General features: G+C 43.9%; 1 protein-coding gene across 1 annotated transcript in view; it reads right to left on the bottom strand.

The window, feature by feature from the left end:
• dachb (dachshund b) overlaps positions 1 to 22,823 on the bottom strand; it is a 54,253-nt gene extending 31,430 nt beyond the window's left edge. Inside the window, exon 1 of the mRNA XM_068755779.1 lies at positions 22,177 to 22,823. Coding sequence (XP_068611880.1) covers positions 22,177 to 22,823 — 647 coding nt within the window. The remainder of the gene's footprint in view (positions 1 to 22,176) is intronic.
• Between the last annotated feature and the right edge of the window lie 669 nt (positions 22,824 to 23,492).

The raw sequence follows: 23,492 nt of genomic DNA, 5'->3' as shown, positions 1-23,492 counted from the left end.
ATATTATTATTGCAGATTTACACACACACTAACACACACACACACTCAGAGATTAGCGTTTATTCTATTACACCCTCGTGGTAGGTCGGCTTGGGAAAGGAAACACACACACACACACACACACACACACACACACACACACACACACACACACACACATTCAGCTCGCCATTATAAAAGTGATAACAGGAATGTAATAAAACACACCGAGCTGGTTATTGTAAAAATCAACATTCAGAGCCGTAAAAGTTTTACAGTGATGAACTAGCATATCAACTTTAATAACGGCCGACTGTTCATGTTTTAGGACGCCCGTTTAAACCATTTTAATCCCCCTTTTCCTCCTTTATAACAGCCGATACGGAGTCAGAAACATTAAACTGCTTTATGACAAAGTGACTTTAAGGAGAAACGTCTCCCAGCAGCAGGAACACGGTGAGAAATGTTTGCATTGAAAATGATGGAAAGGTGCAGATTGAAGTGAAACATAACCTCTGACACACGCACACACACGCACACACACGCACACACACACACACACACACACAGACACAGCTTATTGCTAATGTGTCAGACAATGAAACGGTGATGAGAGCTATGTAAAGTGAAATGATTGTCCGGGTAAGAAGCAGCTAAAGCTAACAAAGCTTCCACATCTAATGAATTGAGTAGCTACACATGCTAAGTGGGTAAATGCTAAAGTCGTATCACGATCCACCAAATTCCTTCACGTAATCAATCTTGCATTTGTCAATGTTTAAAAAAAAATACAAAAAGAAGTCCACCGGTCCAAGTCCCAGCCCAGACGAAATGAGGAACGTGAGCTGGTGACTGGAGAGCGGCCAGTTTCCCTCAGAGCACTGCTGAGGTGCCCTTGAGCAAGGCACCCCCCCCACCCCCCCCAATTGCTCTGGGTGCAGACATTAAGGAACCATTTTCCTCAAACTTTCGGGATGGAAGTGGGAAGTTGGTCTTGCCTTGGTGAAGACGTCGGTGAAGACATGGGTCTGGGCTTTTTGCTGCCGTTTGACAAACCAAGGATTTTAGTTTCATGAAAGGCAGAGACTTCTCTTTATATAATTTAAATATGCATGGCTGACATGCAACCAGGAGAATTACAGGAATCATTATCTTCACGAGGAAAATCTTTGGTCCGAGTAGTTTAATCAGGGCTGTTGCAGAAGCAAGGATCCGTAATCAGTGGTTACAGGATGATGGCTTTAATACTGAAAAGCAACAGTTAGCATTCATTAAATAAAAGTGCAAACTCTTATATTTGAGCCGGAGTCGACAGAAAGCCATAAAGGAATCTTTTGAAAACGCACTTATCTGTCCGCTGAATTCTGCGTTAATTTTTGCCACACAGAGAAGCAGTTATTGCAAAACACCGAGCGGCTGTGACCTTTATCAACCTCTGATGGGCGCCGGAATGACGTGCACTGTAACGTCCCCTCGAGCTACGGTGGCCTGTAAGATGACACAAACAATACAATCACATTTCTTCAACAGAGGGAGAAGTAATCTGGCTAATTAGAGCAGAGATCCAGGGAGGAACGTCCATTGAGGAGGTAATATATCACGCCGCTAACTACTGGAACAATAAAACCGCTTTGTCGTTTGCTTTTCTTTTGCTTTTCTGGCGCGAGAACGGCCTCGTCTCATCCCTCGTAACGTCGCCACCCGTTCAGCTGCTGTTAGAAGCCGGCGGCTGGGTTGGGAAGTTCGGCTCCAGAACATAAAATAAAGGAGCTGCTGAAGAAATTATTGACCCGTTTATTCTTTTCTTTTTTTTTTCTTTTATTGATGTGGGTTATTCTGCTGAGATATTAGAGCCACAGAGTTCAATTTTAAAAAGGACAAATTCGACTGTAACACAAGCTTCTTGCCGTTTTCCTGTATTTGATTTTAACCCAATCGGATCCCAGCGTGGGGGCAACCCGGGCCCGTCAGTGGCGATCGAGCCGCCCAGTTTGCTGTGACACTTTATAAGGCTGTCAATGGGATCTGATTAAGCACAAACCGTATCACTTTATAAGGCTGTTAACTCTGTTATCAGGTAGTCAATGGGAAGAAAGGGGGGGGGGCTGCTTCATTACTGCTGTGTTGGGTCATGCTAACATTTCAAAGTCCAACATCCACCCCGCCGGACCGCACCGTCATTCTTTACAGCCTTCCTGGAAAATAATGTATGACCAAAAAAAAAAGATGCAGAATTACAACAACGGCGTCAGAGATCATCTATTTATCCCGAACCAGAGGCCATAAATCACGTCAAGCCTGTGCGTGACATCATCAGCTGATCCGCGATCAGGGATGTCATTTTCCGACACACACGGGAAAGCCAAACGCTGATTTATAAGAAAACAGGAAGGAGTCAAACGGAACCTGCTCATTTTCAGGCTCCTTCCTTGCAAGCAGATTTATTAGCTCGGAGTGATGCAACGCCTCATTTCGGCGTCCGCTCTGGAACATTATGCTCCAAAACACAATCTATTTAATGCAAAATGACACCGATTCCGCCATCAGGGGAATTGAGCAGGTCTCCAAAAACCAGGAGCGCTGTCATTCTGCATTAAAGGACACAAGGTGTGCTGGAGCATGTTGGTGCGAGCTCTGAGAGGGAGGAAATGAGGAGCGAAAACCTCGTTTTTTTTAGAATGCTGGCAGTTGGAACAGCAGTAGCAATCCCTAATCCCTAATCTGAGCGTTTCTACTTCGCTCGATCATTCACGTAGCAATAGCTCCACCGTAGGCTGTGTTTTTAGCGGCATCGCAGCAGGTCATTGGTTCGGTTCGTCTCTGCTTAGTCCGTCTGCAGATGAATAAACTCCATCTTTGTGTCGCAACACTCATTAGTGAGAGGCGGTCTGCTCACGAGTTCACAAGTGTTTCCAGTAAATATCCGGGCCCTTTGTGACACATCGCCTCTCAGCGACAGCGTCTGTGTCATTCCCTTTCCTGGAAGCGGACGTGACTGTCCTGCCTGCCTGGTTACATTTCAGCAGCCACACAAAACCAAACATTGTTTTGTCTTCTTTTTTTTTATAAACTGTCTGGTTATTGCTCTCATTATGCTGCCGTAGTCGAGTTAATCCGTTCTCAGGGAGTTGAACGTGCCCTCTGCATGGTGCCGAGTCAGCTTTAACCACGCTCTGGACTTTAATGGAGTCAGCATTGGTCTTCTATTAATGATAGCCGACTGATAACTTGCCTGCTTTCCTCTTTTTATTTTACCTGGCGTGCTAAATAGCCGCGCCGATGTGCTGCATGTCTTGTAGTAATTGTTGCGCTGTTGATATTTGACTTTGCTCTGGAGACATCACCAAAACCCTTCCTTGTGGCATCGCACTTTAATTACTCTGAAATTGCTTGGTAACTTTTGAAAAATGCTCTAATAAAGTTTTTAATGCGCTTTTACGATTGGCAGAGTAAATAAATTTACTTTAAGTACTGTATTTAAGTACAGCTTTGTCATATTTGTACTTCCCCCCCCCCCCCCCCCCCCGAGTCCTGCCGCGTTGTCCGTCTCGTCTGCTGCCTGCTTATTGCCGTTTAATTACAGAACATTTGATCATCTTTAGAAAAAAAAAGACGGATAAATACTGACTAATCATAATAATGTGGTCAAATTAAGCTGCACAAACGTCTAATGGAGAACAAAGCGCTTCAGCCAAAGCGAAGCATCGCCTCCAAATGGTTCCTCTTCCTCACGAGCGGCATTCCCAGATGTGCAACGCCTGTAGATAAATGTTTTCACTCTGAGGAAACACACAGAGAACAGATAGAACTTTAGCTGCTCCAGAGACGTCACGGCAAATTCCTCTCAAACTCACCTGTTCTGATCGGAAAAAAACATCTCTTGATATAAATATGTAAATGTCTGCCCTCGGGGGGGGGGGGGGGGGGGATTCGCCAGAAACATCACGGATCCAAGTCTTATCCGGATCCCTCTCTCTCCTTCCTTCCCTCCATTAAGGAAAATCCAACAACTGAAACGCTAATGCAATAAATGGTTTGTGTAGCCTTTAGCATGAGGCAGGAGGAGGAGGGGTGTGTGTGGGGGGGGGGGGGTGAATTTGTCACTCCCTTTTAAGTCAAGAACAACTAACCCCACAGCATTCTGCAGAGCGGCAGAAATCCTCCACAGCGACAATCATCCCATTAGGAAAACACACAGGTGCATTCAGTTAGGCCCTCGTGTTGTCCTTCCATTGACACACACACACACACACACACACACTAGCAAAAGGAGTTCACACCAAAGGCAGGGCATGTAGAATGTGTTGGCCTCAAGTGGGTCACACACACACACACAGGACAAATAATCATGCAGCTTTCACCCTCTGAAGCAGGAAATGCTGCTTTTAGAGCCCATGTTTGAGCTGAAAGAGATACAATCACATTCCTTTCGTCTTCACATACCAAGGCAACAGAAGACAAAAAAAAAGGATCCAAAAACTACAAATATGGCTGAAATCTGGACAAACCCTGAAAGAGTCGAGAATTAAAACAACAACGCGCGGAGGTATCCCCTCTGTCACACAGCCAGCGATGAAGAAGGGAAGAAAGTCCGAAAGAAGAAAGGAGGAAAAAGAGAAGCAGGAAGGAGCAAGAGACGGAAGGGAGGACGAAAAGCTGGACAAATGGAGGGACACTGCAATAAACTGAAAGTAAAAGCAGCAGCAGAATGGTGGGGGGAGTTCATGGATGAATCAAATCAAAGAAGGGAACAAGGAGAAGACAGAAAGCGAGGAACCGTGGGAGGGAGTGATTAATGAACAAGGGAGGAGGACAGGAGAAGACAGAAGACAACATTCCCTCTGTCCATCTACTGTGAAAGAAACAAACAAACAAACAAAGAAGGAAGCTAGAAATGAATTGGCTCATTAATCTTTTTTTTTTTTTGCTAAAGGTCAAAGGTCACCTGAGTTGCGATGACATTATTAAACAGCCTGTTAAATAAAAGTAGAGGAAAGACACACCCTAAACATGATTGGAAAATAACTGAACTGTGTTTTCTTAATTTACTCCAGTCTTCAGCCGTGGTTTAGAAAAACAGCGTTTCTCCAACAGGAGCTCTTATTGGATGTTTCTCTCACAGGAGGCCGCTGATGTTTGCCTTGTTTGTGTTGGGCCATATTTAGCAACGTCTTAAAATGAAGACAAAGTAGTGAACATTAAAAGATAAAAAGTTTGGAGAGACCGTATCAGGTTTTTGGATTTACTCTCCCTGTGACCCAGAGGGGGGGGGGAAAGACCCGTCACTGATAAAGGAAAATAGGAGGTCTATTTTAGGGCCCTGGGTCACAGTTTGAGAATGCTTAGACTGAAAACACCCACATTTTATCCAACATGTTAAATAGACAAGATCATAGAATGAGTAAATTCTCTCCACTGTGGAGGAGTGTCGACGGAAAAGGGTGTTCCTCACGGCCCCTTATTAAGATTCCTCTGGATTGTTTCATGTAATTAAATCAATCAAACATGAAGTCTTGTTTGAAGTTGAGATTCACGCCAAAATTGGAGCCTGAACGTGAGCCACCCTGCTGCATGTTCATCCGACTATCTGTCCATCCATCCATCTGTCCAGCAGAGCATGTGTAGCAGTATTGTTGATGCTAACACAACCTCAGACAGACTGATAATAGAGGAGCTGGAGCATGAAATCACACAGAAAGAGAGAGAGAGAGCGAGAGAGAGAGAGAGATAGGCTGATATTTGAAGTAAAAACATGTCAAAGAGACAAAACAGAAATAAAAGACGAATGGGAAGTGGGGGTCGGCCGTGTGGTTGAGAGCGTATGACTCTGGGGTCACTGAGAGAGAGAGAGAGAGAGAGAGAGGGTGAGCAACATGAAGAGAAAGACGTGGGGGAGGGCGAGACACACAGAGAAAGAAACAGACACCAAATTCATTGTTTTCATTGTCTAATTCAAAGCACGGGGAGGGAGAGGATGGAGGGAGGAAGGGACGAGAGAGAAAAGAGGAGCAACATGAGACGCCGCGCTCACACACACACACACACATTCCTGCTGCAGACGGACTGAAAACGAAACGATCCGAGGAGAAAGCCGAGTCACAAAGTTCATTGTCGCGAGCGGCTGAAATCCCACCGTCATTCAGACTCCCATGCAGAACCTTTCCCTCCGTGTGTTTTGCTTTCAGTCCAGTAACTCAATTACAATCAAATTAAGCTTGTATTGTTTCAACTGTCCTGTAAACATCGTAACAAGCTTATCTCAGCGGATTTAAAGTGTTCCTTCAGCCCCAAAAGCTTTCCTGTGCACCATCGAACCTTTAATAAAATGCAGCTTGATGGAAACACATTCAATGTTTGGGCGACTTCCTCAGTTAAACAAGATTTCTGCTGATGAGTGAAAATATATAGGAGGAAAAAAAAACCAGACTAAAATAAACATAGAAATGTGTTTACACTATTAAAAAAAAGATTCTGTTGAGGTTTTTTTTTTTGCACAGTTTAATCTTTTGAAAATAATCATCAAAGGGGCAGGGCTCCGAAAATGATGACATCACAGCCTATTATGGTCTATTATGGTTCTGGCCTAATTTAAAAACACAGATAATGTCGGACGGTCCAGTCGCGTTGGTGTTGAGTTTATTAACGCTCCTCTAGTGTAGATTATCTGAACAAGTCCAATAATCTGGTTCTTTTGGTGTCGACTTTCAAATGTTACACTGCCACCTACTGCCCTGGCATGCAAATCGCTGCATTGTCAATGGTCTTCAAGGAACATTCAAAAAAAGAAAAGGTGTGATTATTACTTTGATATCAACATTTTGTAATATTATTAAATTATATATATTTAAAAAAATATTAGATTACTTTATTAGTGTTTTGTCTTTAGAACCTAGATCAATAACTTTAGACGATTTGTATCATTATTATAGGTTGTCTAACAGTAAATATTCTAGGATCCAGAATCCACATCAGATGTTATGGCGATGTCATCGTGCTACAGTCAGCTCTCACACAAGGTGATGAGTTTGGAAAACAAACTGTCATAATTATTAATGTAATTATCTTTTTCTGCTTACATTAAATGACCCCCCCCCCCCCCCCCCCCGCGCTGGACCTGGTTTGACTTCTGCCAACCACACCAGACTAACTCCAAACTGCCGAATCCCACTCTAATCCCTGTTTAACAACAACATTGAAACATTACAGGAGTGATCTGCGGAGGCAGCGACATTCTCCAGTCGCCAGCAGCTCGCTGTGGATCAGTGGATCAGTGGGAGGGTGAGAATGTGCAACAGGAAGTCATTAAAAAGAAGCGTAAACATGTTCATGAAACATTTTCCTGGATAAATACAGAACCATTCAAGAGCCAGCGCGCTTGGAGGAGAAATAGAGCTTGTGTTTATTCGGCCTCTATCAGGAACTCTGAACCCTCTTATCCAGCATGGAGCCCCGACTGGTAAATTTAGCCTCGGCCTGGGACTGGAGAAAGTCACCAACAAACATTTCCACTGCAGAGCTTTATCGTCATCAACCATTTATGCTTTTTTTTTCTGCGTCGGTTTTTGATGCTATATTGATCAAATATTGATCTTTTACAAATGTATATTTCCATCACAAAAAGTTGTTTAAAGATTCCAATGGATTCAGGCGGGAGCAGGGAAGAGATGAACAGATCCTGAGTCAGATCGGGATCAGGGTGAAGATCCAGGAAGATTTGGGAAGCCTTAGCGGAGGCGGAGCTTGTGCTTTCAATTGGCTGGTGGGTTCGTTTTTCACAGACCTTCCAGACAGATTCCGTGAAGCTTCATTTTGTTTTGCTGTACGACCATGAATTCTAATCAGTTTCAATTGTCAATTACAAAATTATATTTATGATCTTATTATATGTGTGTGTTGATCCAGATAGTTTTAATTACAAAGAACATTCATTTCATTCATGCTAATGTCTTAACTTATCACATCTTGATTGCGAGGATATAATGTTTAACCTAGACGATTTATTTAAATGCTGCTAACTTCACACTCCGATATCAGAAATGATTCTATATTATTATTTTTTGGGATACACCAGTTGAATTCTATTTAGAAGTGATTGAAAGAGATAAGTTTGAAGGTGAACTATTAAAGATCCAGACCTCAGGATGACCTCTGGTGTCCCTTATTACTCGGAAGAAGAAGATGACGTTTTTCTGCATGGACAAATCTGATAAAGATCCTTCTGGCAGCAGGATCAGGTCCGTTGACGGACCAGTCGAGTCAGAAGACCAGAAGAAACAATTATTCTTTCAACAGGAAGCCTAAGAATGACGAATTTATCCACGCCGACGGTTTCAGCATCTGATAAAACATCAGAATTCTTCTGCTAAATGCAGAATTTGTTTAAACCGTCTTAATATTAACTGGTAGAATGCCCCCCCCCCCAAAAAAAAAAAAATGGAGACACCCATCCTGAAAGAGATAATACTCAGGTCACAATCTGCAGGTAAAAAAAAGATATATGGAAGAGAAATAAAAATATTACATTCCTAATTCAAAGTCTGGGTGTCCTCTACTAAAACACACATCTCCCTCTCAGACTCACACACACACACACACACACACACACACAGTGTAGATGTTGCTTACATAGACGCTCTTCTCTGTCCTGTAAACTGCAATAAACCCAAACACACACACACACAGACACACCGTAAATCTCACCATAATACGCCCTCTGAGTGTACGAGTGTGTGTGTGTGTGTGTTTTATAGGTGTTGTAAATTTGGCTGCCGGCGTTGTTTTTATCAGCATATTCGCAAGCTGTTTAGCCAACGGTGCAGATGTCACTGTTATGACCACACACACACACACACACACACACACACACACACACACACACACACACAGACAGACACACATAAATATGCAGCGAGAGACACACACGGGGTATTTGACACTGGTTATGCAGTGTGTGTGTGTGTGTGTGTAATCCTGATCTAAATTCACCTGCTAGCGTGTGTCTGACCCGCCATTTGCATCGGCCCATGTGAGTTTTCTTCTTCGTGGCTTTAAATACATGCGTCTCTCTCTCTCTCTCTCTCTGGTGTGCGCGCGCGAAAGTGTGTGAAGGTCAGCGCACGAGGTCTGAGTGCGGGCATGTGTGTGAGCGTTATTTGATTAATGCTGAGAACCGTGCAGTGTTTAGAAAGAGGTCGCGACCTTTCAGCTTCCATTCAATCAGACCGAGAGAGAGAGAGAGAGAGAGAACATCTATCCTCTTTTTCTAACCTACCTCACTCTCCTCTGTTTTTTTTTTGCCCCTTGAGAATCTGATAAGCCTTAGTCAGCACACACACACACACACACACACACACTCTCTCAAACCCACACAAATGCTAATAAAGCAGCTCCTTATTTACCTGAGGTGCAGCGACCACGCCGGAATGGACAAAAGTATGTGGACACTCCTTTTTTTTAAAAAAACTCGACCCTAACTGTTTTTTACCTTTTTTAAATCCCTTCGTTCCAATTATGAGAAATCTACAAGAGCAGCACAACGTCCACAAATGGTCCGACGGGATAATTCGTCTTCCGTCTAATTACCTAAAAATGCGTCGTCCTGACAACAAACTCCGTGGACCGCGGGGGGGAGTTGGATGACGTCGCCAACACAGAGCCGCAGAAGTTTCTGAGGGTGCATCTGAGGGTGCATTTTCAGATTCGGCTAAAGAGCTAACAGCAATCAGTTGTACAACAATGAAGAATGAAGAAATGCGGATTTTGAAAAGACACTAATAAAAGGCAGGAAAGAAAGAAAAATACGGGCAATCCATAATTCAGGAAAATGTCGAAACAATGTTAAAGAATATATGTTAAAGAAATTATAAAAAAAAAAAAAAAAACATTCCAGGATCGGGTTCTCAGTTCTGATTCACGGCAAAATTAAAAGGATTCTTCTCTGTTGCAAGCTCAACCTGTTCAGATTTTTTTATTAGTACTATTTAAATTACCTATTTTTTAAATAAAATTCTCAGAATGTTTATTCATACTAAAATAAAAAGGGTTCTTTCAAAACAGATGGTTCCGGAGTGATGGGGAACAGGACCAGGAACTCTAATTGGACCAATCGGATTAGCGTGCTTGGTTTGCTCACCTGGTAGAGGTTGCGTCTCCAGCAGTGACCCTGGTTCAGGTGCACCCTCTGACCCTTTGTTGGTCATCATCACCCTCCCTGTCCTCCAACCATCTTCAAGCAGTCCCCACCAAACAGATTTGTCTCACCTGCTCTGACGTCCTCCAATTAATCCAGAAGTTTTTTTTTTACAAGAAACAAGCAGACCTGTGATTGGACGTAACCTTCTGGTTCGACCCCTGTTTCTGTCCCCTGTAACTCTGGATCAAACAAGACAACAACTCATAGATCGATCCTTCATCATCTTCATCGCCTTCCTCTTCTCTACCTGAAACGACACGCCCACATTTATTCTCCGTGATGCAACAAAAACTAAACGAGAGCAAATCTCTAAATCCGGCGTTTATCCTTCCCAGAAGAACGGCCCTCGTGTTTTCGGTCGGAGATGTCCTCCAATCACATTGTTCCTGTGTCCACGCATGTCGTTCTTCCTCGCCAATGTCTCCACTCATCTTTCTCTGAGTCAACACTTTCTTTTCCCCCCACCCTTTCTCCCGTGTCATCCCTTTCCCTTCTTCCTCTTCCTCCGCTATCTGTTAATTTGCTCTCGATCTCTCTCTCTCCTCTCTTTGAACCTCTTCGTTCGCCCCTGTGGCCCCAGCCAATTACGCACTGTTTGTCCACCCGTTTTCAATAAAACACCACTTCCCCTCTCCCTTTCCTCTTTTCCTCCCTCACCTCCCTCCCTCCCTCTCGCTCCCCCCTCCGTCCACCCCCGACTGCTTCCGTCCCCCTCCTCCTATTCCCTTTTTTCATTTTTAATTAACTTCTTTTGTAACTTGGAAGCGACCCCCACCCCCCCACCCCAACATGCCTCCTGCACTCCCACACTCATTTCTTCTCTCACAAACACACACACACACACACACACTACACACACACTAATACGTGAGACGTGGCCTTCTGCGAAGCGCACACAAACACGCATGCAGATGGGAGGTTAAACATGCTATTTACATATCAATTACAGGCAGGCACCGAATCAATGATTAATGTGGGCTCAGATTAGCGGCGAGTCTGCTAGTTCAAACTAATCTGCTGCTGTTTAACTGCCGGGGGTTTTGATTACTTTCGATCTTTGAATCAATGACTTGTGTCACCTTATGTACAAATTCTATCTCAGCTGCTATCGGGCCAGGTGGCTGATGTGTGTCCAATGTGTTGAAACATGTGATTGGGTTCAGATTAAGTCTGGTTAAAGGTGTCATCATCATTTCATGCATTTGGATTAATTTCAGACCATTGTAGCAATAAATTAGTCTCGTTTGGCGCGGTTTTTATGCACGCTATAGCTTAAATACAATTAGTGTTTCATGAACACAGACTATATGTAACACCAATAAATAGTTATTAATGTATGTAATGAATGGTTAAATTAATGTGAATATAAATTTCAGTCGTTGCTGCCTTTAATTAGCTAATTAATTAGCTTTAGCTGAGCCTGATAGCTTTTCTGCACTGTGCTGTGTGAAGTCATTCTCACTGGTTCAAGTCTCGATCAATTCTGAGCTGCTAATTAATCGTTTTACAGAAGATCAAAGAAATATGTCTTTCAGATATTATAATGCTTTATCCACATAAACTATAAACTCAAATGGTTTCATAGAATAGAGCTGTAAAAATGTTTTAATAAAGTTGAACTAATAAGTTTTATTAACTCTATCATTTAATGCATTTTGATTTGGCTCTAAATCTGATAGCTAAACTGCTAGTACTGCAAATAACTAAACTGAATTGCCCCTTGGGATAAATAAAGTTGTCTGAACTGAACTGAACTGAAATAAATTCATCATCTGAAGGGTTTCGTGGTTTAGAAAGAGAGTTTAAAACATTTCTGTTTGAACAGATGAAAAAGAAAGGGTTATAAAGTCTGATTAACAACAGGGGTAGAAAAGCAGGAAACCAGTTAAAGACAAAAATAATTCAGGCTTTTTACCTGACTGGACTGGCCACCATCGTAATTAAGGACTCAGCTAATGAAGGAGCAGCGAGCTGGTCGATGTGGGGACGGGTCTATGTTTCACTTTCATGTTACACTCAGTGGTTTTACTGGTTTCCCTCTGCTTTTATGTCTCGGTTGCCGTGTGCGATTTTACAGGATTTAGCTGCGGTTTGTATTTTAACGTTGTTATAATCCTGCAGGCGATTCACATGTTCTAAACATGCAAGTCGTTCAGACTGGAAAACAAATTCAGGTATAAGGAACTGGTTTGATAATGTGTTTAATTCTTACACTGACTTGAGATCAGTGGGGAAGGATTGAGCGTTGGCGTTCAAATCAATCAGAATGTTTGACATAATTTCATAATATTTGGAATTTCTTTTTTTTTTTTTACTCAAGCAAGAGAAGTTCTGAGTGGATTATCCACAAATCATCACCCGGAGAAAAGAAAATGTTCTCGACTTGATCCTTAGAAACGATGTCTGTCAGACTTTGCAGAGAAGATAATGTAAAAGCATTTAAATTTTTGTGCAAATCCATTTACGATATGAGGCTGGATTAAAAAAATATATAACTTTAATATTGGCAGATATTTATGAGGTATAAAATGACGCAAACCTGGCAATCACAATTTGCAAACTTCTGATATCTGAAAAATGTGCATTTATGTGACCGAATTCGTGTTTTTCTTTTTCTTTTTACCATAAAGTAACTTATAAAGAAGTTATTGCAGCTGCCTGTTGTGGTCGATGAAGACTTTTATTTGGAGTCTTGACTTGTGATGATTTGTGATGTGGGTTTATTGTCTTCCTTTCATAACCCTAGTAACTTCACAAATACATTAACGACGTAAATATATTTCATCCAACGGTCAATAACTTGAAGGAAATCAATTAAACTGCATTCAATTAAACATTTTCCCTTTTATCCTCTAACAGGATAACTCGTCCCCCTCTCTGTTTGGAAAGGTGGAGCGCACACACACACACACACACACACAAATGATTTATTGGTGACACCAATATGTCAAACAGGGAGGAGAAGAAAAAGAGAAAGAGGGAAACCAAAAAAAACAGATAGAAGGTGAAGGAGGAGCGAAAGAAAGAAATAGAAAATAGAAAAAGTGGGAGAAAAGGAATCAAAAGTGAGACGGATTTGACGGTTGCAGTGACTCATAAACACCCATCACACACACACACACACACACACACACACACACACTATGTGGAGGGCTTTCTGACAGCAAAGTGTGTATTGTTGCATTGTTTGCTTTGAGTAGAAAATTACAGTGGACCAGATCGCTTCAGTGATGAGCTATCAAAACGACAGCATGTCTGCCTGCGCACACACACACACACACACACACACATTAACATGCAAACACAGTTACACATAAGCGACATAAACATTCCTCGCTGTTACTGAATGACAAGCTCATCGCCTCGAAAACAATGTTTTCAGAGGTTCAACTCTCCCAGAAGAAATAAAAGACATGCTTGGTGGTCAAACGACACAAAAGCCTTCATCCTTTATGAGCGGGAGGAGACGAAGACTCTGGTCCAATACTGTATCTAGTCATTTACAGGAGAACTTTAAACACCGGATCGGATCGGATCATCATCGGTATAAACCACCCCTCTCGATCGGAATAGAATCTTGATCGGATTGAGGTTGATTGGGTCAGACTAATCCGATTTAGGTGTGTACATGAAGCATTTCTATTCCGATCAGGCTTTTAATCCGATTAAATGTGTCCAGGTAAATGCACCTATTGTTTAACATAAATGAATCTTTATGTGAATAAATCGATATGCTTCTGATAGATTAATAATTAACCAGATTTCTAACCCCCACCCCTTGTGGGCGTTGGAGTGTTTCTGGTGGAATTGTTGAATACAGATTTGGATGGTATATTATTGTCACAACTTTATTGTCCACAGTGTCTTTTTAAACAATAGGAGAAACTCGGCGACGCACGCAATCCCACGCCGCTTTGAATGACGGGAGCGTCTCCCTCCACTCACTTTAACCACTGTTATTATTCTAATCATGATGACATGTTTCTAAATGGATTATTATATGTCTTCATTAATAACACGCTGTCTGCTAAGAAGTATTGACGTCGACATGTTCTTCCACTGCGAGGGAAAACACACAATCATTAAAACGAGAAGGGGGGGGGGGGGGGGGAGAAGAAAACAGACAAGGAAGTTGAACGTTTCTGAGAAAACGCTCGCATGTTTTCTCCGCAGATTACAAATTGCAAAGTTTGAGTTAATAGCACGCTGTCTGAAGTTTCCGCATGGCGAAGACGGTGCTGGTCAAACGTTTGTGTGTTCTCCTGTCACGTTTTAAGTGATTTCATCTGTAATTATTGTGCAGCGACTCTGACACACTCGGTTGCCTGTTAAAAATGGATAATTACATTTCATTTTTCTTCTGTTTTCATTAATAACATGTTGTCTGTGGAACAGCACACACACATCACCCATCACCCCCACGCTGCACTCTCTTTACCCCCTCTCAGCTCCGCCTCGCTGTTCTCCTTTCATCTCCTCCTTTGCCGCTGACCTCCCGCCTCCTCCTCCTCGCCCTCCCTCCCTCCCTTTGATACTTCAGTTTGAGGATGCCGCCTGGTCCGAACTGTAAATCTGTTGTTCGCTGTCCCCGTATTATTAATTTTTCAGTCTCACAAGCTGTCAGGAGAAATAGAGATGAGACCAGGTGGAGGGAGAGAAGAGAGGGAGGAGTAAAAGACGAGGAGGAGGAATGAAGATGGGTTTGGGAGAGGTAAGAAGCAGGAAGACAAGGAAAAAAGGAGGAGTAAGAAAAGGCAAGCGAGACAAGGATGGCTGTTGAATTAGGAAGAAATGGAAAGATAAAAGAAAGAAAAATGAAGAGAGGAGAGGATGAACAGATGGGCCAGATTTGGAAGGGAAAGGAGTCAAGGAGGAGGGGATGCATAGATAAATAAAGGGTGGAAGTGAAAGAATGCAAGAGAAGAGGAGATAAACAGATGGCAGCAAAAAGGAAATGGAAGGAGAGGAGAGTGAAAAAAGATAGATAGATCAGTGAAAAAGAAAGCAATGGGGCAAATGAGAGGAGAAAGGAATGAAGTGGTTTACTTAGAAATGAAAGAGGAGAAGAAAATAAGGAGAAAAAGCAGAAAAAGCAGGCTGGTGAATGAGGAGAGCAAAAAGAGAGAGATAAAAAAGATGGAGAGGAGGAAGGAACAACAAATCAATCAAAAGGTCAAAGGAAAGAAGGGGTTAGGAGGAAAAGAGGACAATAAAGCAAACAGGTGAGAGGGAAAATGAAGAAATGGACCGAAAGATGGAAGAAAAGAGAGGAGGAGACCCAAGGAGACGTGAGAAGAAGGTAAAGAGAGATGTGCGGGAGGAGGAGAACTTAAATCCAATGAAGGAGAGATGTAAAAGAAGAGGGAAGGAAAAGTGGGAGGTGAAAGGAAGAGTGAAGAGATATGATGGAGGGAGGAGGAGGGATGGACAGATTACCTGGTGAACGAGAAGAAAAGCTGTTGTGACACTCCCTAATGCGATTTCTAAAACAATCAGCTAAGTGCACAGAAGAGACACTGTGAGTGCGTGTGTGGGTGTGTGTGAGAGAGTGTGTATGTGTGTGTGTGTGTGTGTGTGTGTGTGAGAGTGTGTGTGTGTGTGTGTGTGTGTGTGCAAAGGCATCAAATAATCTTGTTTTAGACAACACCCTCGCCCTCCCACCCTCCCCCCGTCCCACATCAGGTAAGTCCCACACCGAGAGACTGATTCTGATTACTGATCACTTCTTTGATTGATCGATGAACTGCGTTTAATATTTTATAGTGTACAAGTGTTCCCCATAGATGGGAGTGCAGCAGCATCTCAATGCAACTGCATGCAACACATTGTGTTCTTATTTAACCAGCCAATCAACTTGTCTCCTAAAGTTTAGCTTCTAATAAATGGATCAATTTCAACTTTGACCTTCTGCAGTGCGAGAAAAGTGATTATGAGAAACTTGTGATTCTGCACAGTCGCAGAACCAGCTACTAGATCAGGCATGGGCAAACCCAGGCCCGGGGGCCATATGCGGCCCGTTGGTCTTTTCAATCCGGCCCGCCAAACTTGTCCAAATTATATCATTAAATAAAATTGTATTATAATTAAACGTCATTCATTTGACCTTTTCCCTGTAATGCTACCTGTAAAAGGCCAAATCCTTTCATGCAATAGCTTTCATGTGTCATTTATATTAGCTCACACAAATACTTCGTCCATCTGTTCTTGGTCCGGCCCCTCTGTCAAATTTTAGAACCTATTGTGGCCCGCGAGTCAAAATGTTTGCCCACCCCTGTACTAGATGGTTCCACTAGTACAGGACCAGCTACTAGATGGTTCCATTAGGAGGAACCAGCTACTAGATGGTTTCATTAGGAGGAACCAGCTACTAGATGGTTTCATTAGGACAGGACCAGCTACTAGATGGTTCCATTAGGAGGAACCAGCTACTAGATGGTTTCATTAGGACAGGACCAGCTACTAGATGGTTCCATTAGGAGGAACCAGCTACTAGATGGTTCCATTAGGACAGGACCAGCTACTAGATGGTTCCACTAGGAGAGGAACCAGCTACTAGATGGTTTCATTTAGGGGAAATTCTAACGAACTTCACTTATCTGTTAGCTGCTACTAGCTGCTAACTGCTATTAGCAAAGCTCCAAATACTGTATCCAGAACATAAGACCCCTGCCCAACCATGTTGCTGCTTTGCTACAACTGGGATGTATAACTCAGACCTCCTCGCTTCACCCCTGTCTCACTGTGCATTGTTAATGTCTCTCTCTCTCCCCACTCTCCTTTTTGAAAAACTTAAGAGCCTTTGTGAAACATTATCTATTTCCCATCACACACATGTTGACCTGCCTCTCCCCTCTCGCTGTTTTGTTCCGTCGGCTCGCGCACGCACACACACACACATACACACAGGGAGAGGATCGCTTCTTTTCCACGGTGACACAGGCTCATATTTCTTCTTTTGATCTTCACCTCTCTTTCCCTCTTTCTGCAGTTGATTCAAACAGAAATAGAGAGAGAGAGAGGGAGTGAGCATCTAAACTGTGTCTCTCTCTCTCCCCCCAAGTTTTGGGAAGGTTAGTAAATGAAGCTTGAAACCACCTCCACCCGACCCTTGAGGCCCTCAAAGCCACCAGGTCGCAGGACAGAGAAGGTCACAAAAATTAAACTGTGAAAAGGATGAGAGAATCCGCTTTGCATCCGACATGTTAGCAGACGTTGTTGTTATCGTGTGTGAATGCCGGGGTCCGTCTTCCTGCTCATTCACAGCCGGCAATCAAAATGGAAATGCTTCTTTGTGTCTTTCTTATCGTCAGCCAGCTTCACGCTTTTGTTTTTTTTTTTTTTATTATCTGTGCTAAACACACTTTGATTTGAAATAGACACAAGGAAATTCAATATATACCAGAACAGCATGAGCCTTTATAGGAACAGCTCTGGAAACACAGAGAGCCTTCCGACCAATGAAAAGACAGTACAGTACAAGGTCAGAGTTCAAATCGATGTTTTTAAGAGAATATTGCAACAAGAAAAAAAATATATATATCAGGACTTTGGAATTTAAAACAATAGGAAACATTTCATTTTGATTTACTAAGTAATATTCCACTGGAGGATTTCATAACTTTTTAATAAAATGAGAATGTTTTGTCATTTGAACCACTACTTTCAGAAAATATCTGCATCTCTCATAATAACGGTTATTTGGCCATCAAAAGTTTGGTTTAAATTAAACATTTTAATTTGGATGGCCAATGGATGATCAGAACATTAACCAGGTAGACCAATGGCTGTCCAGACCAGCTACAGCTTTTAAAAAGCATTTCCATTTGTTCTAAACGTGATCATTATCTGATCACTTCATCAATTATCCTGAAGTGATCCTTCATCAGTTATCAATGATGGTGTAGACGCTGTCTGATTCTTCCGACCCCTCCTCCCCACCGGGCAAAAGGCTTTAACCTTTATAAATTAACCAGCAGCACAAAGCGGAGCTGAAACCAGACACACACACACACACACACATAGCAGAACAACACAGCCACAGACACACACACACACACACACACACACACACAGAGATGTAAGCTGAGCCAGTGTGACAACTGATAGCTCTGTTTGTGCAGTAGACATACCTCAGCCAGAAGGCAAAACAAGTGACCGTGTTGGAGTGTGTGTGTGTTTTACAAACCACTGTGCTCCATTAGAGGAACTTAATGCCCCATGCAAAGAATGAAAAACACCAAACTGATGAAAGGAGTTCCTGCTGAGTGTGTGTGTGTGTGTGTGTGTGTGTGTGTGTGGACGTTAGTCAGCCCAATGCGTCACGCAAACAAAATGACTTTGTGCCCCCTGTGTTACAAACAATACGACCTCCATCACTGGTGTGTGTGCGTGTGTGTGTGTGGGGGGGGGGGCTCTAACAGCCTGCCGTGATAAGGAGAGCCCAGAATAACACTCCCACATCAGCAGCCCTCCCTCCTGTCACTCACTATCGATTCTTCCTCTCCTAAACACGCACACGCACACGCACGCGCACACGCACTGCAGGAGGTGACGAGGAAGAGGGAGCGCCTCTCTCTCTCCTCCCATAGGAGCCCAGAGTTTTTGATAAATATCATCTGCAGCGCTCAGAGGAAGACATCACTTGATCCGAGCGGGCGAGCTGAAGTCAGGAGGAGCTGAGAGCCCAGAGAGCTCAGAGAGCTTCAAGGGAAGAGCTGAGACTCTAAAAGCACCGGCGTCAAACACGGTGAATAGATCAGTTCTGATGAAGAGAGGTTTGAGCAACATGGCTGATCCACTGTCTGCTGTGGAGGAGGAAGAGGAAGAGGAAGAGGAAGCTGGTTCTACAACTTCATGCGCTACAATATTCGATTAGCTTCTATTGGTTGTTGCTTCTTCCTCTCATTTCTCCATCTTATTTTCCTTCTCCTTTTCGTCTCCTTTTCTTCTTGTTGCCTTCTTCACTTTCTTTTTCTTCCTTCTCCAAGTCTTCAGAATCAGTTCTGATTTTTACCCTCGTCGTCTTCCTCCTCCTCCTCCTCCTCTTCTTCTTGTCCTTTCTTAGCAGCTTCACGACCGTCCGAACAAATAAACAACGATAATAAACGCGTAGCGCTGAGAAGCCCTGAACGCTGCGTCAGTTGCATCTGCCCAAGTCGAAATGAGTTTGTATCGGATGAAAATTGAGTTTCCGTTTTTTTTTTTTTTATCATTTCCGGCTTTTCCAGACAGGATCCATAATTCGAGTGCAAAATAACCGGAAGAGCCCTTTAATTAAAAACAAAAGAATAGGCTAACATTATTGTGTAATATCGAGTCAGATCGCTGCAGCAAGTGTTTGTTTGCTTTTTGATGGTCGCTGAGAAGAAGAAGAAGTATGCAGAAGCCCAGTGGGAGTTAGCTTTGTGTTTTTCAAGCTTTTAATTTTTCCTTTCTTTTTCCCAGAGAGCCATGCCAAGAGAGAGAGAGAGAGAGAGAGAGAGAGAGGCATTAGAGGAATGTCAATATGATTTGAGAGACAGAGGAGTGTGTGTTCGCTGTGCGTTCGACAACAATAGCCATCCAGCCGTGTTGTTTCGTGCACATTCACATGATCCATTATTACCCCTGACATGTACCGCTGCGTGAGTGTGAGAGAGGACTGGGGGGGGGGGGTGAGAAGAAGAGACCAAACAGAGAGGTGAAAGAAAGACAGAATAAAGAAGACGACACTCGAGCCAGAGACAGAAATACATGCACCTCTGCTGGAGCGCGTTTATGGAGGAAGCAGCCAGAGGTGAACGACTGATGAAAAAAAATAAGAGTCAGAAATAAAAGAGCAGCAGAGAAGTAAAAAAAAAAGGAACATTTCAAGCTTAATAAAGTTCTGTGTGGTCAGCAGAAAACTCACCATAGCAACGCAACGCACTGTTAATAATCATCCAATCAGCACCTCACCTCGTCTGTCGCTCCCATCCTCCGCGCTGACACAGAAATAACTGGGCCGAAAGACAACATCCCAGCTTTCCCACGGCAACCCTGATAATTCCAGGGCCTTGTTTTTCAAGTAGGCTCCAGAAATAAGTCCGAGGACACTCTCCTAAGAGCCCAGCCTCTCGACCCGGGTCACCGACAGAGAGGTGATGTTTCGGTTCCATTCTTATAGCCGGATTATGTAAAAACGCCCGGACGGATTTCAGATGAGCTCTGGAAGGAAGGGTTTTGATTGATTGATTGATTCAATCTTGTTTCAGATTTAGATTAAAAGGCGGATCCAGGGATCTTTTATTTTTTTTTTTTTTTTTTTTGCATAACAGGTTTTTTCTTCGCGCCAAATCAATTCCAAACATTTTGTGGAGGGGTGGGGGGCTAAACGGCTAAAGTTAAACCCGTTTTTCAGGGTTAAACGCTATCAGAAATTTGTCAGAGTGCAGATTTTCTAAAAAAAACTTTTCACACAGAGAGCGATGAAGAGCCCACTCGTCTTCGCCGCTGCTCAGTTTTACACTGAACAAAAAACAAACACAGCGGGAACAAAACCGCTCCCGGTAAATGGTGACGGATCTCGCCCCTTTGCCGAGAGCGGAGCGAGGTCCTGACCTTTTAGACATTTTCGGTTTACACTCTTATTGTGAACTTCAAAATACCCCCCCCCCCCCCCCATCCTGTCCGATCGGCTTCTTCCACCTCTTCCTTCACTGTTATCACCTCCACCTGCAAAGCCCATATATGGAACTAATGGGGTGGAGCTTGTCGCAGGCCCACCTTGAACACGTGCTGACATCAAGCAGACACATGTTTAATGCTGGGTGGGTTTCACTGTGGGGCTAACATGTAGCTCAGTTAGCGCCGGTCGTCCCACTTCCTGCTTGCCATGCGGACAGAAATGTTCAAGCCGTCACTGGAACGCTTTTTATTAACGTACTGTGAAGAAAATAAGAAGACTGTTTCACAGACTTTGATGCAAAAAAAAAAGAAACCTCAATATGTCCTTTGCAGCAGGACAATTAAAGAACTAAGAGCAGGACGGAGAGGAAAACGTTCACACTCATCCCAACGAGGAATCACATTTCTGATTTACGTTTCGCTCTAAAAACGAGGTTCAGTCGATGCTTGCATCTACTCTGAGTACACGTCGAGACAAAAGAGCATCACGAGATATTCAGTGGACAGAATAGTTCTCATTTTAAAGACAGCATTCCCTGCGTCTGATTCGTCTTTTCCTTTAACCTAAGGGTATTTTATTGTGGGAATTAAGGGACTTCACTTTCAATGTTTATTTTGAAAGGATAAAGCAGTCTGTTTCAGGGAAACAGTGTGACCGGGCAGGTGATGCATACAGCAGGACTACCTGCACACACACACAGCGATGACCGTCACACTGAACGGCGTTAAAGACACACAATCTGTGTGTTTACTCACAAACACTTGTTCAAGCTGCAAATCTACAAATAAGCAAACAAGCAGAGGAAAGCTCTGCTTCTCTCTTTCACACATGGGGGGGGGGGGGGGGGTAAGAAGTTTTATCCAACAGGAAGTCATTTTTCTTTCCATCTGTTTGTGTCCAATAAGGAATCTTGCTCTCAACAAGAAGTCAACAGACGTGAAGCAGAAGCTTTATGAATGATGGAGTAGTAATAATTTCATCTCCAGGTCACTGGCGGTGAGTTCCATCAACAAAACCTATAGAATATAATCTCAATCTACGAGGACGAATCTGACAGAAAAGTAAATAAATAACCCCCCTAAAAAATATATTATTGAATGAATCAACACAAATCAATATAAGAGACAATATCTAACAAAGAAAAACAAAACTTTTCACAGAAAATATGCTTTTAAAAATAATCCGCCGGCGGAGGAATATTTCAGGAGCAAGAATGGAAGAAGTTGGAGAAAAGTAAAAATAAATAAATAAATAAAAAATGAATGATTATCGCCAATATTTTAGAACTCAAGTCCCTCGAGTCCCTTTTAGGGCTCCGAACACAGAGAACTTGTGACTGTGGCTGAGCGCGTTCACCGACCTGGCGCTGGTGCAGTCCTGGAACAGCGTCTCGAAGTCCTTCCTGGAGATCAGCTTGCAGCGGTTCACGCCGGGCTGGATGGCGCCGAGCCCGCGCAGGACGCGCACCTGCTCCACCGTGCACACCACGGGCGCGATGTCCAGCCTCTTCAGCTTGGTGTAGACGGTGTGCAGCCCCCCCACCAGGTGCTTCAGGAAGAGGTCGAACACCTGCGGCAGGCAGATCAGCTCCTGGCCGTCCACGCTGAAGCTCGCCACCTTCACGCCGTGGATCTCCACCAGTCTGCACTCGCTGCAAAGACCCGCGCCGGGCGCGCTCTGCGCCAAGCCGGGGGAACCGGGGGTCAGACCGGCCGGAGTCAAAGAGCTCAGCCCGCCGAGGGGCCCCAGAGCCGCCGCGCCGCCTCCGGACACCAGCGGGGCTCCGTTGCCCAGGCCGGGCAGGAAGGCGCTCAGCATGCCGCTGGTGAGGCGCGGGGACGGGGACAGGGACAGGGAGTAAGTGTGCGAGTTTGCGTGCGCCGGGCTGGAGGTGCCCGTGGACGCGGCGGAGGTGTGGAGCGCGTCCGGAGCCGCGCGGTAGAGTGCGGCCGGAGGTGGGGCGCCCGAGCTCGGCGAGAGGAGAGGAGGGGAGCCGGGGAGCGACATGGAGGAGATGGTGTTAGAGGTGGAGCGGTGAAGGCGCGCACGCACACACACACGCACACACACACACTCCTCCGTTCTCCCCTTCACGCACTCTTCTCCTGCGGCTTCTTTCCACTTGTGCGTCTTTCCTGCTAAGTTTCCTCTTCTTCCTTCTTTATTTAATTTAACTCCGCTCCTCTTCCACTCTTTTATCTCTCTCTCCCTCTCTCCCCCTCTCTCTCTCTCTCTCTCTCTATCTCTCTCTTTAAACTCTCACTCCTGGTATCCGTGCGTGGAAAGCGGACTGTCCGGTCTGTGCGTAAAAAGCGACTGAAACAGACTTCAGGTCAGCGTTCGTCTTAATCCCACCTTCTTCACTTCTGACTGACAGCCAGAGGAGCCAATCAAAGAAGACTATTTTACATGGCTGTGGATGTGATTGGATAAGAAAGAGTGGGCGGACTTTGTTGCCGCTGGTGATGTGTGTGTGTGTGTGTGTGTGTGTGTGTGTGCGCGCTGTGCGCCGGGTATCGGTCGGATCTCACTCTGATATCTCGTAAACTTTCTCACGAGCTGCAAACGGGAAGTTTTTGTTTTTATGTTTCTTCATTTTATTTTTTTAGATAGAGATGCTCATTCGTTACACTTGCGCGTGCGTGTGCGCGCCTCCTCGTGATGTCCGTGTCCCAC

This window comes from Brachionichthys hirsutus, chromosome 23 (genome assembly GCF_040956055.1).
Source record: "Brachionichthys hirsutus isolate HB-005 chromosome 23, CSIRO-AGI_Bhir_v1, whole genome shotgun sequence".
Lineage (NCBI taxonomy): Eukaryota > Metazoa > Chordata > Actinopteri > Lophiiformes > Brachionichthyidae > Brachionichthys > Brachionichthys hirsutus.
The sequence above is the reverse complement of the archived record's forward strand: the minus strand, read 5'-3'. Positions and strand labels throughout refer to the sequence as shown.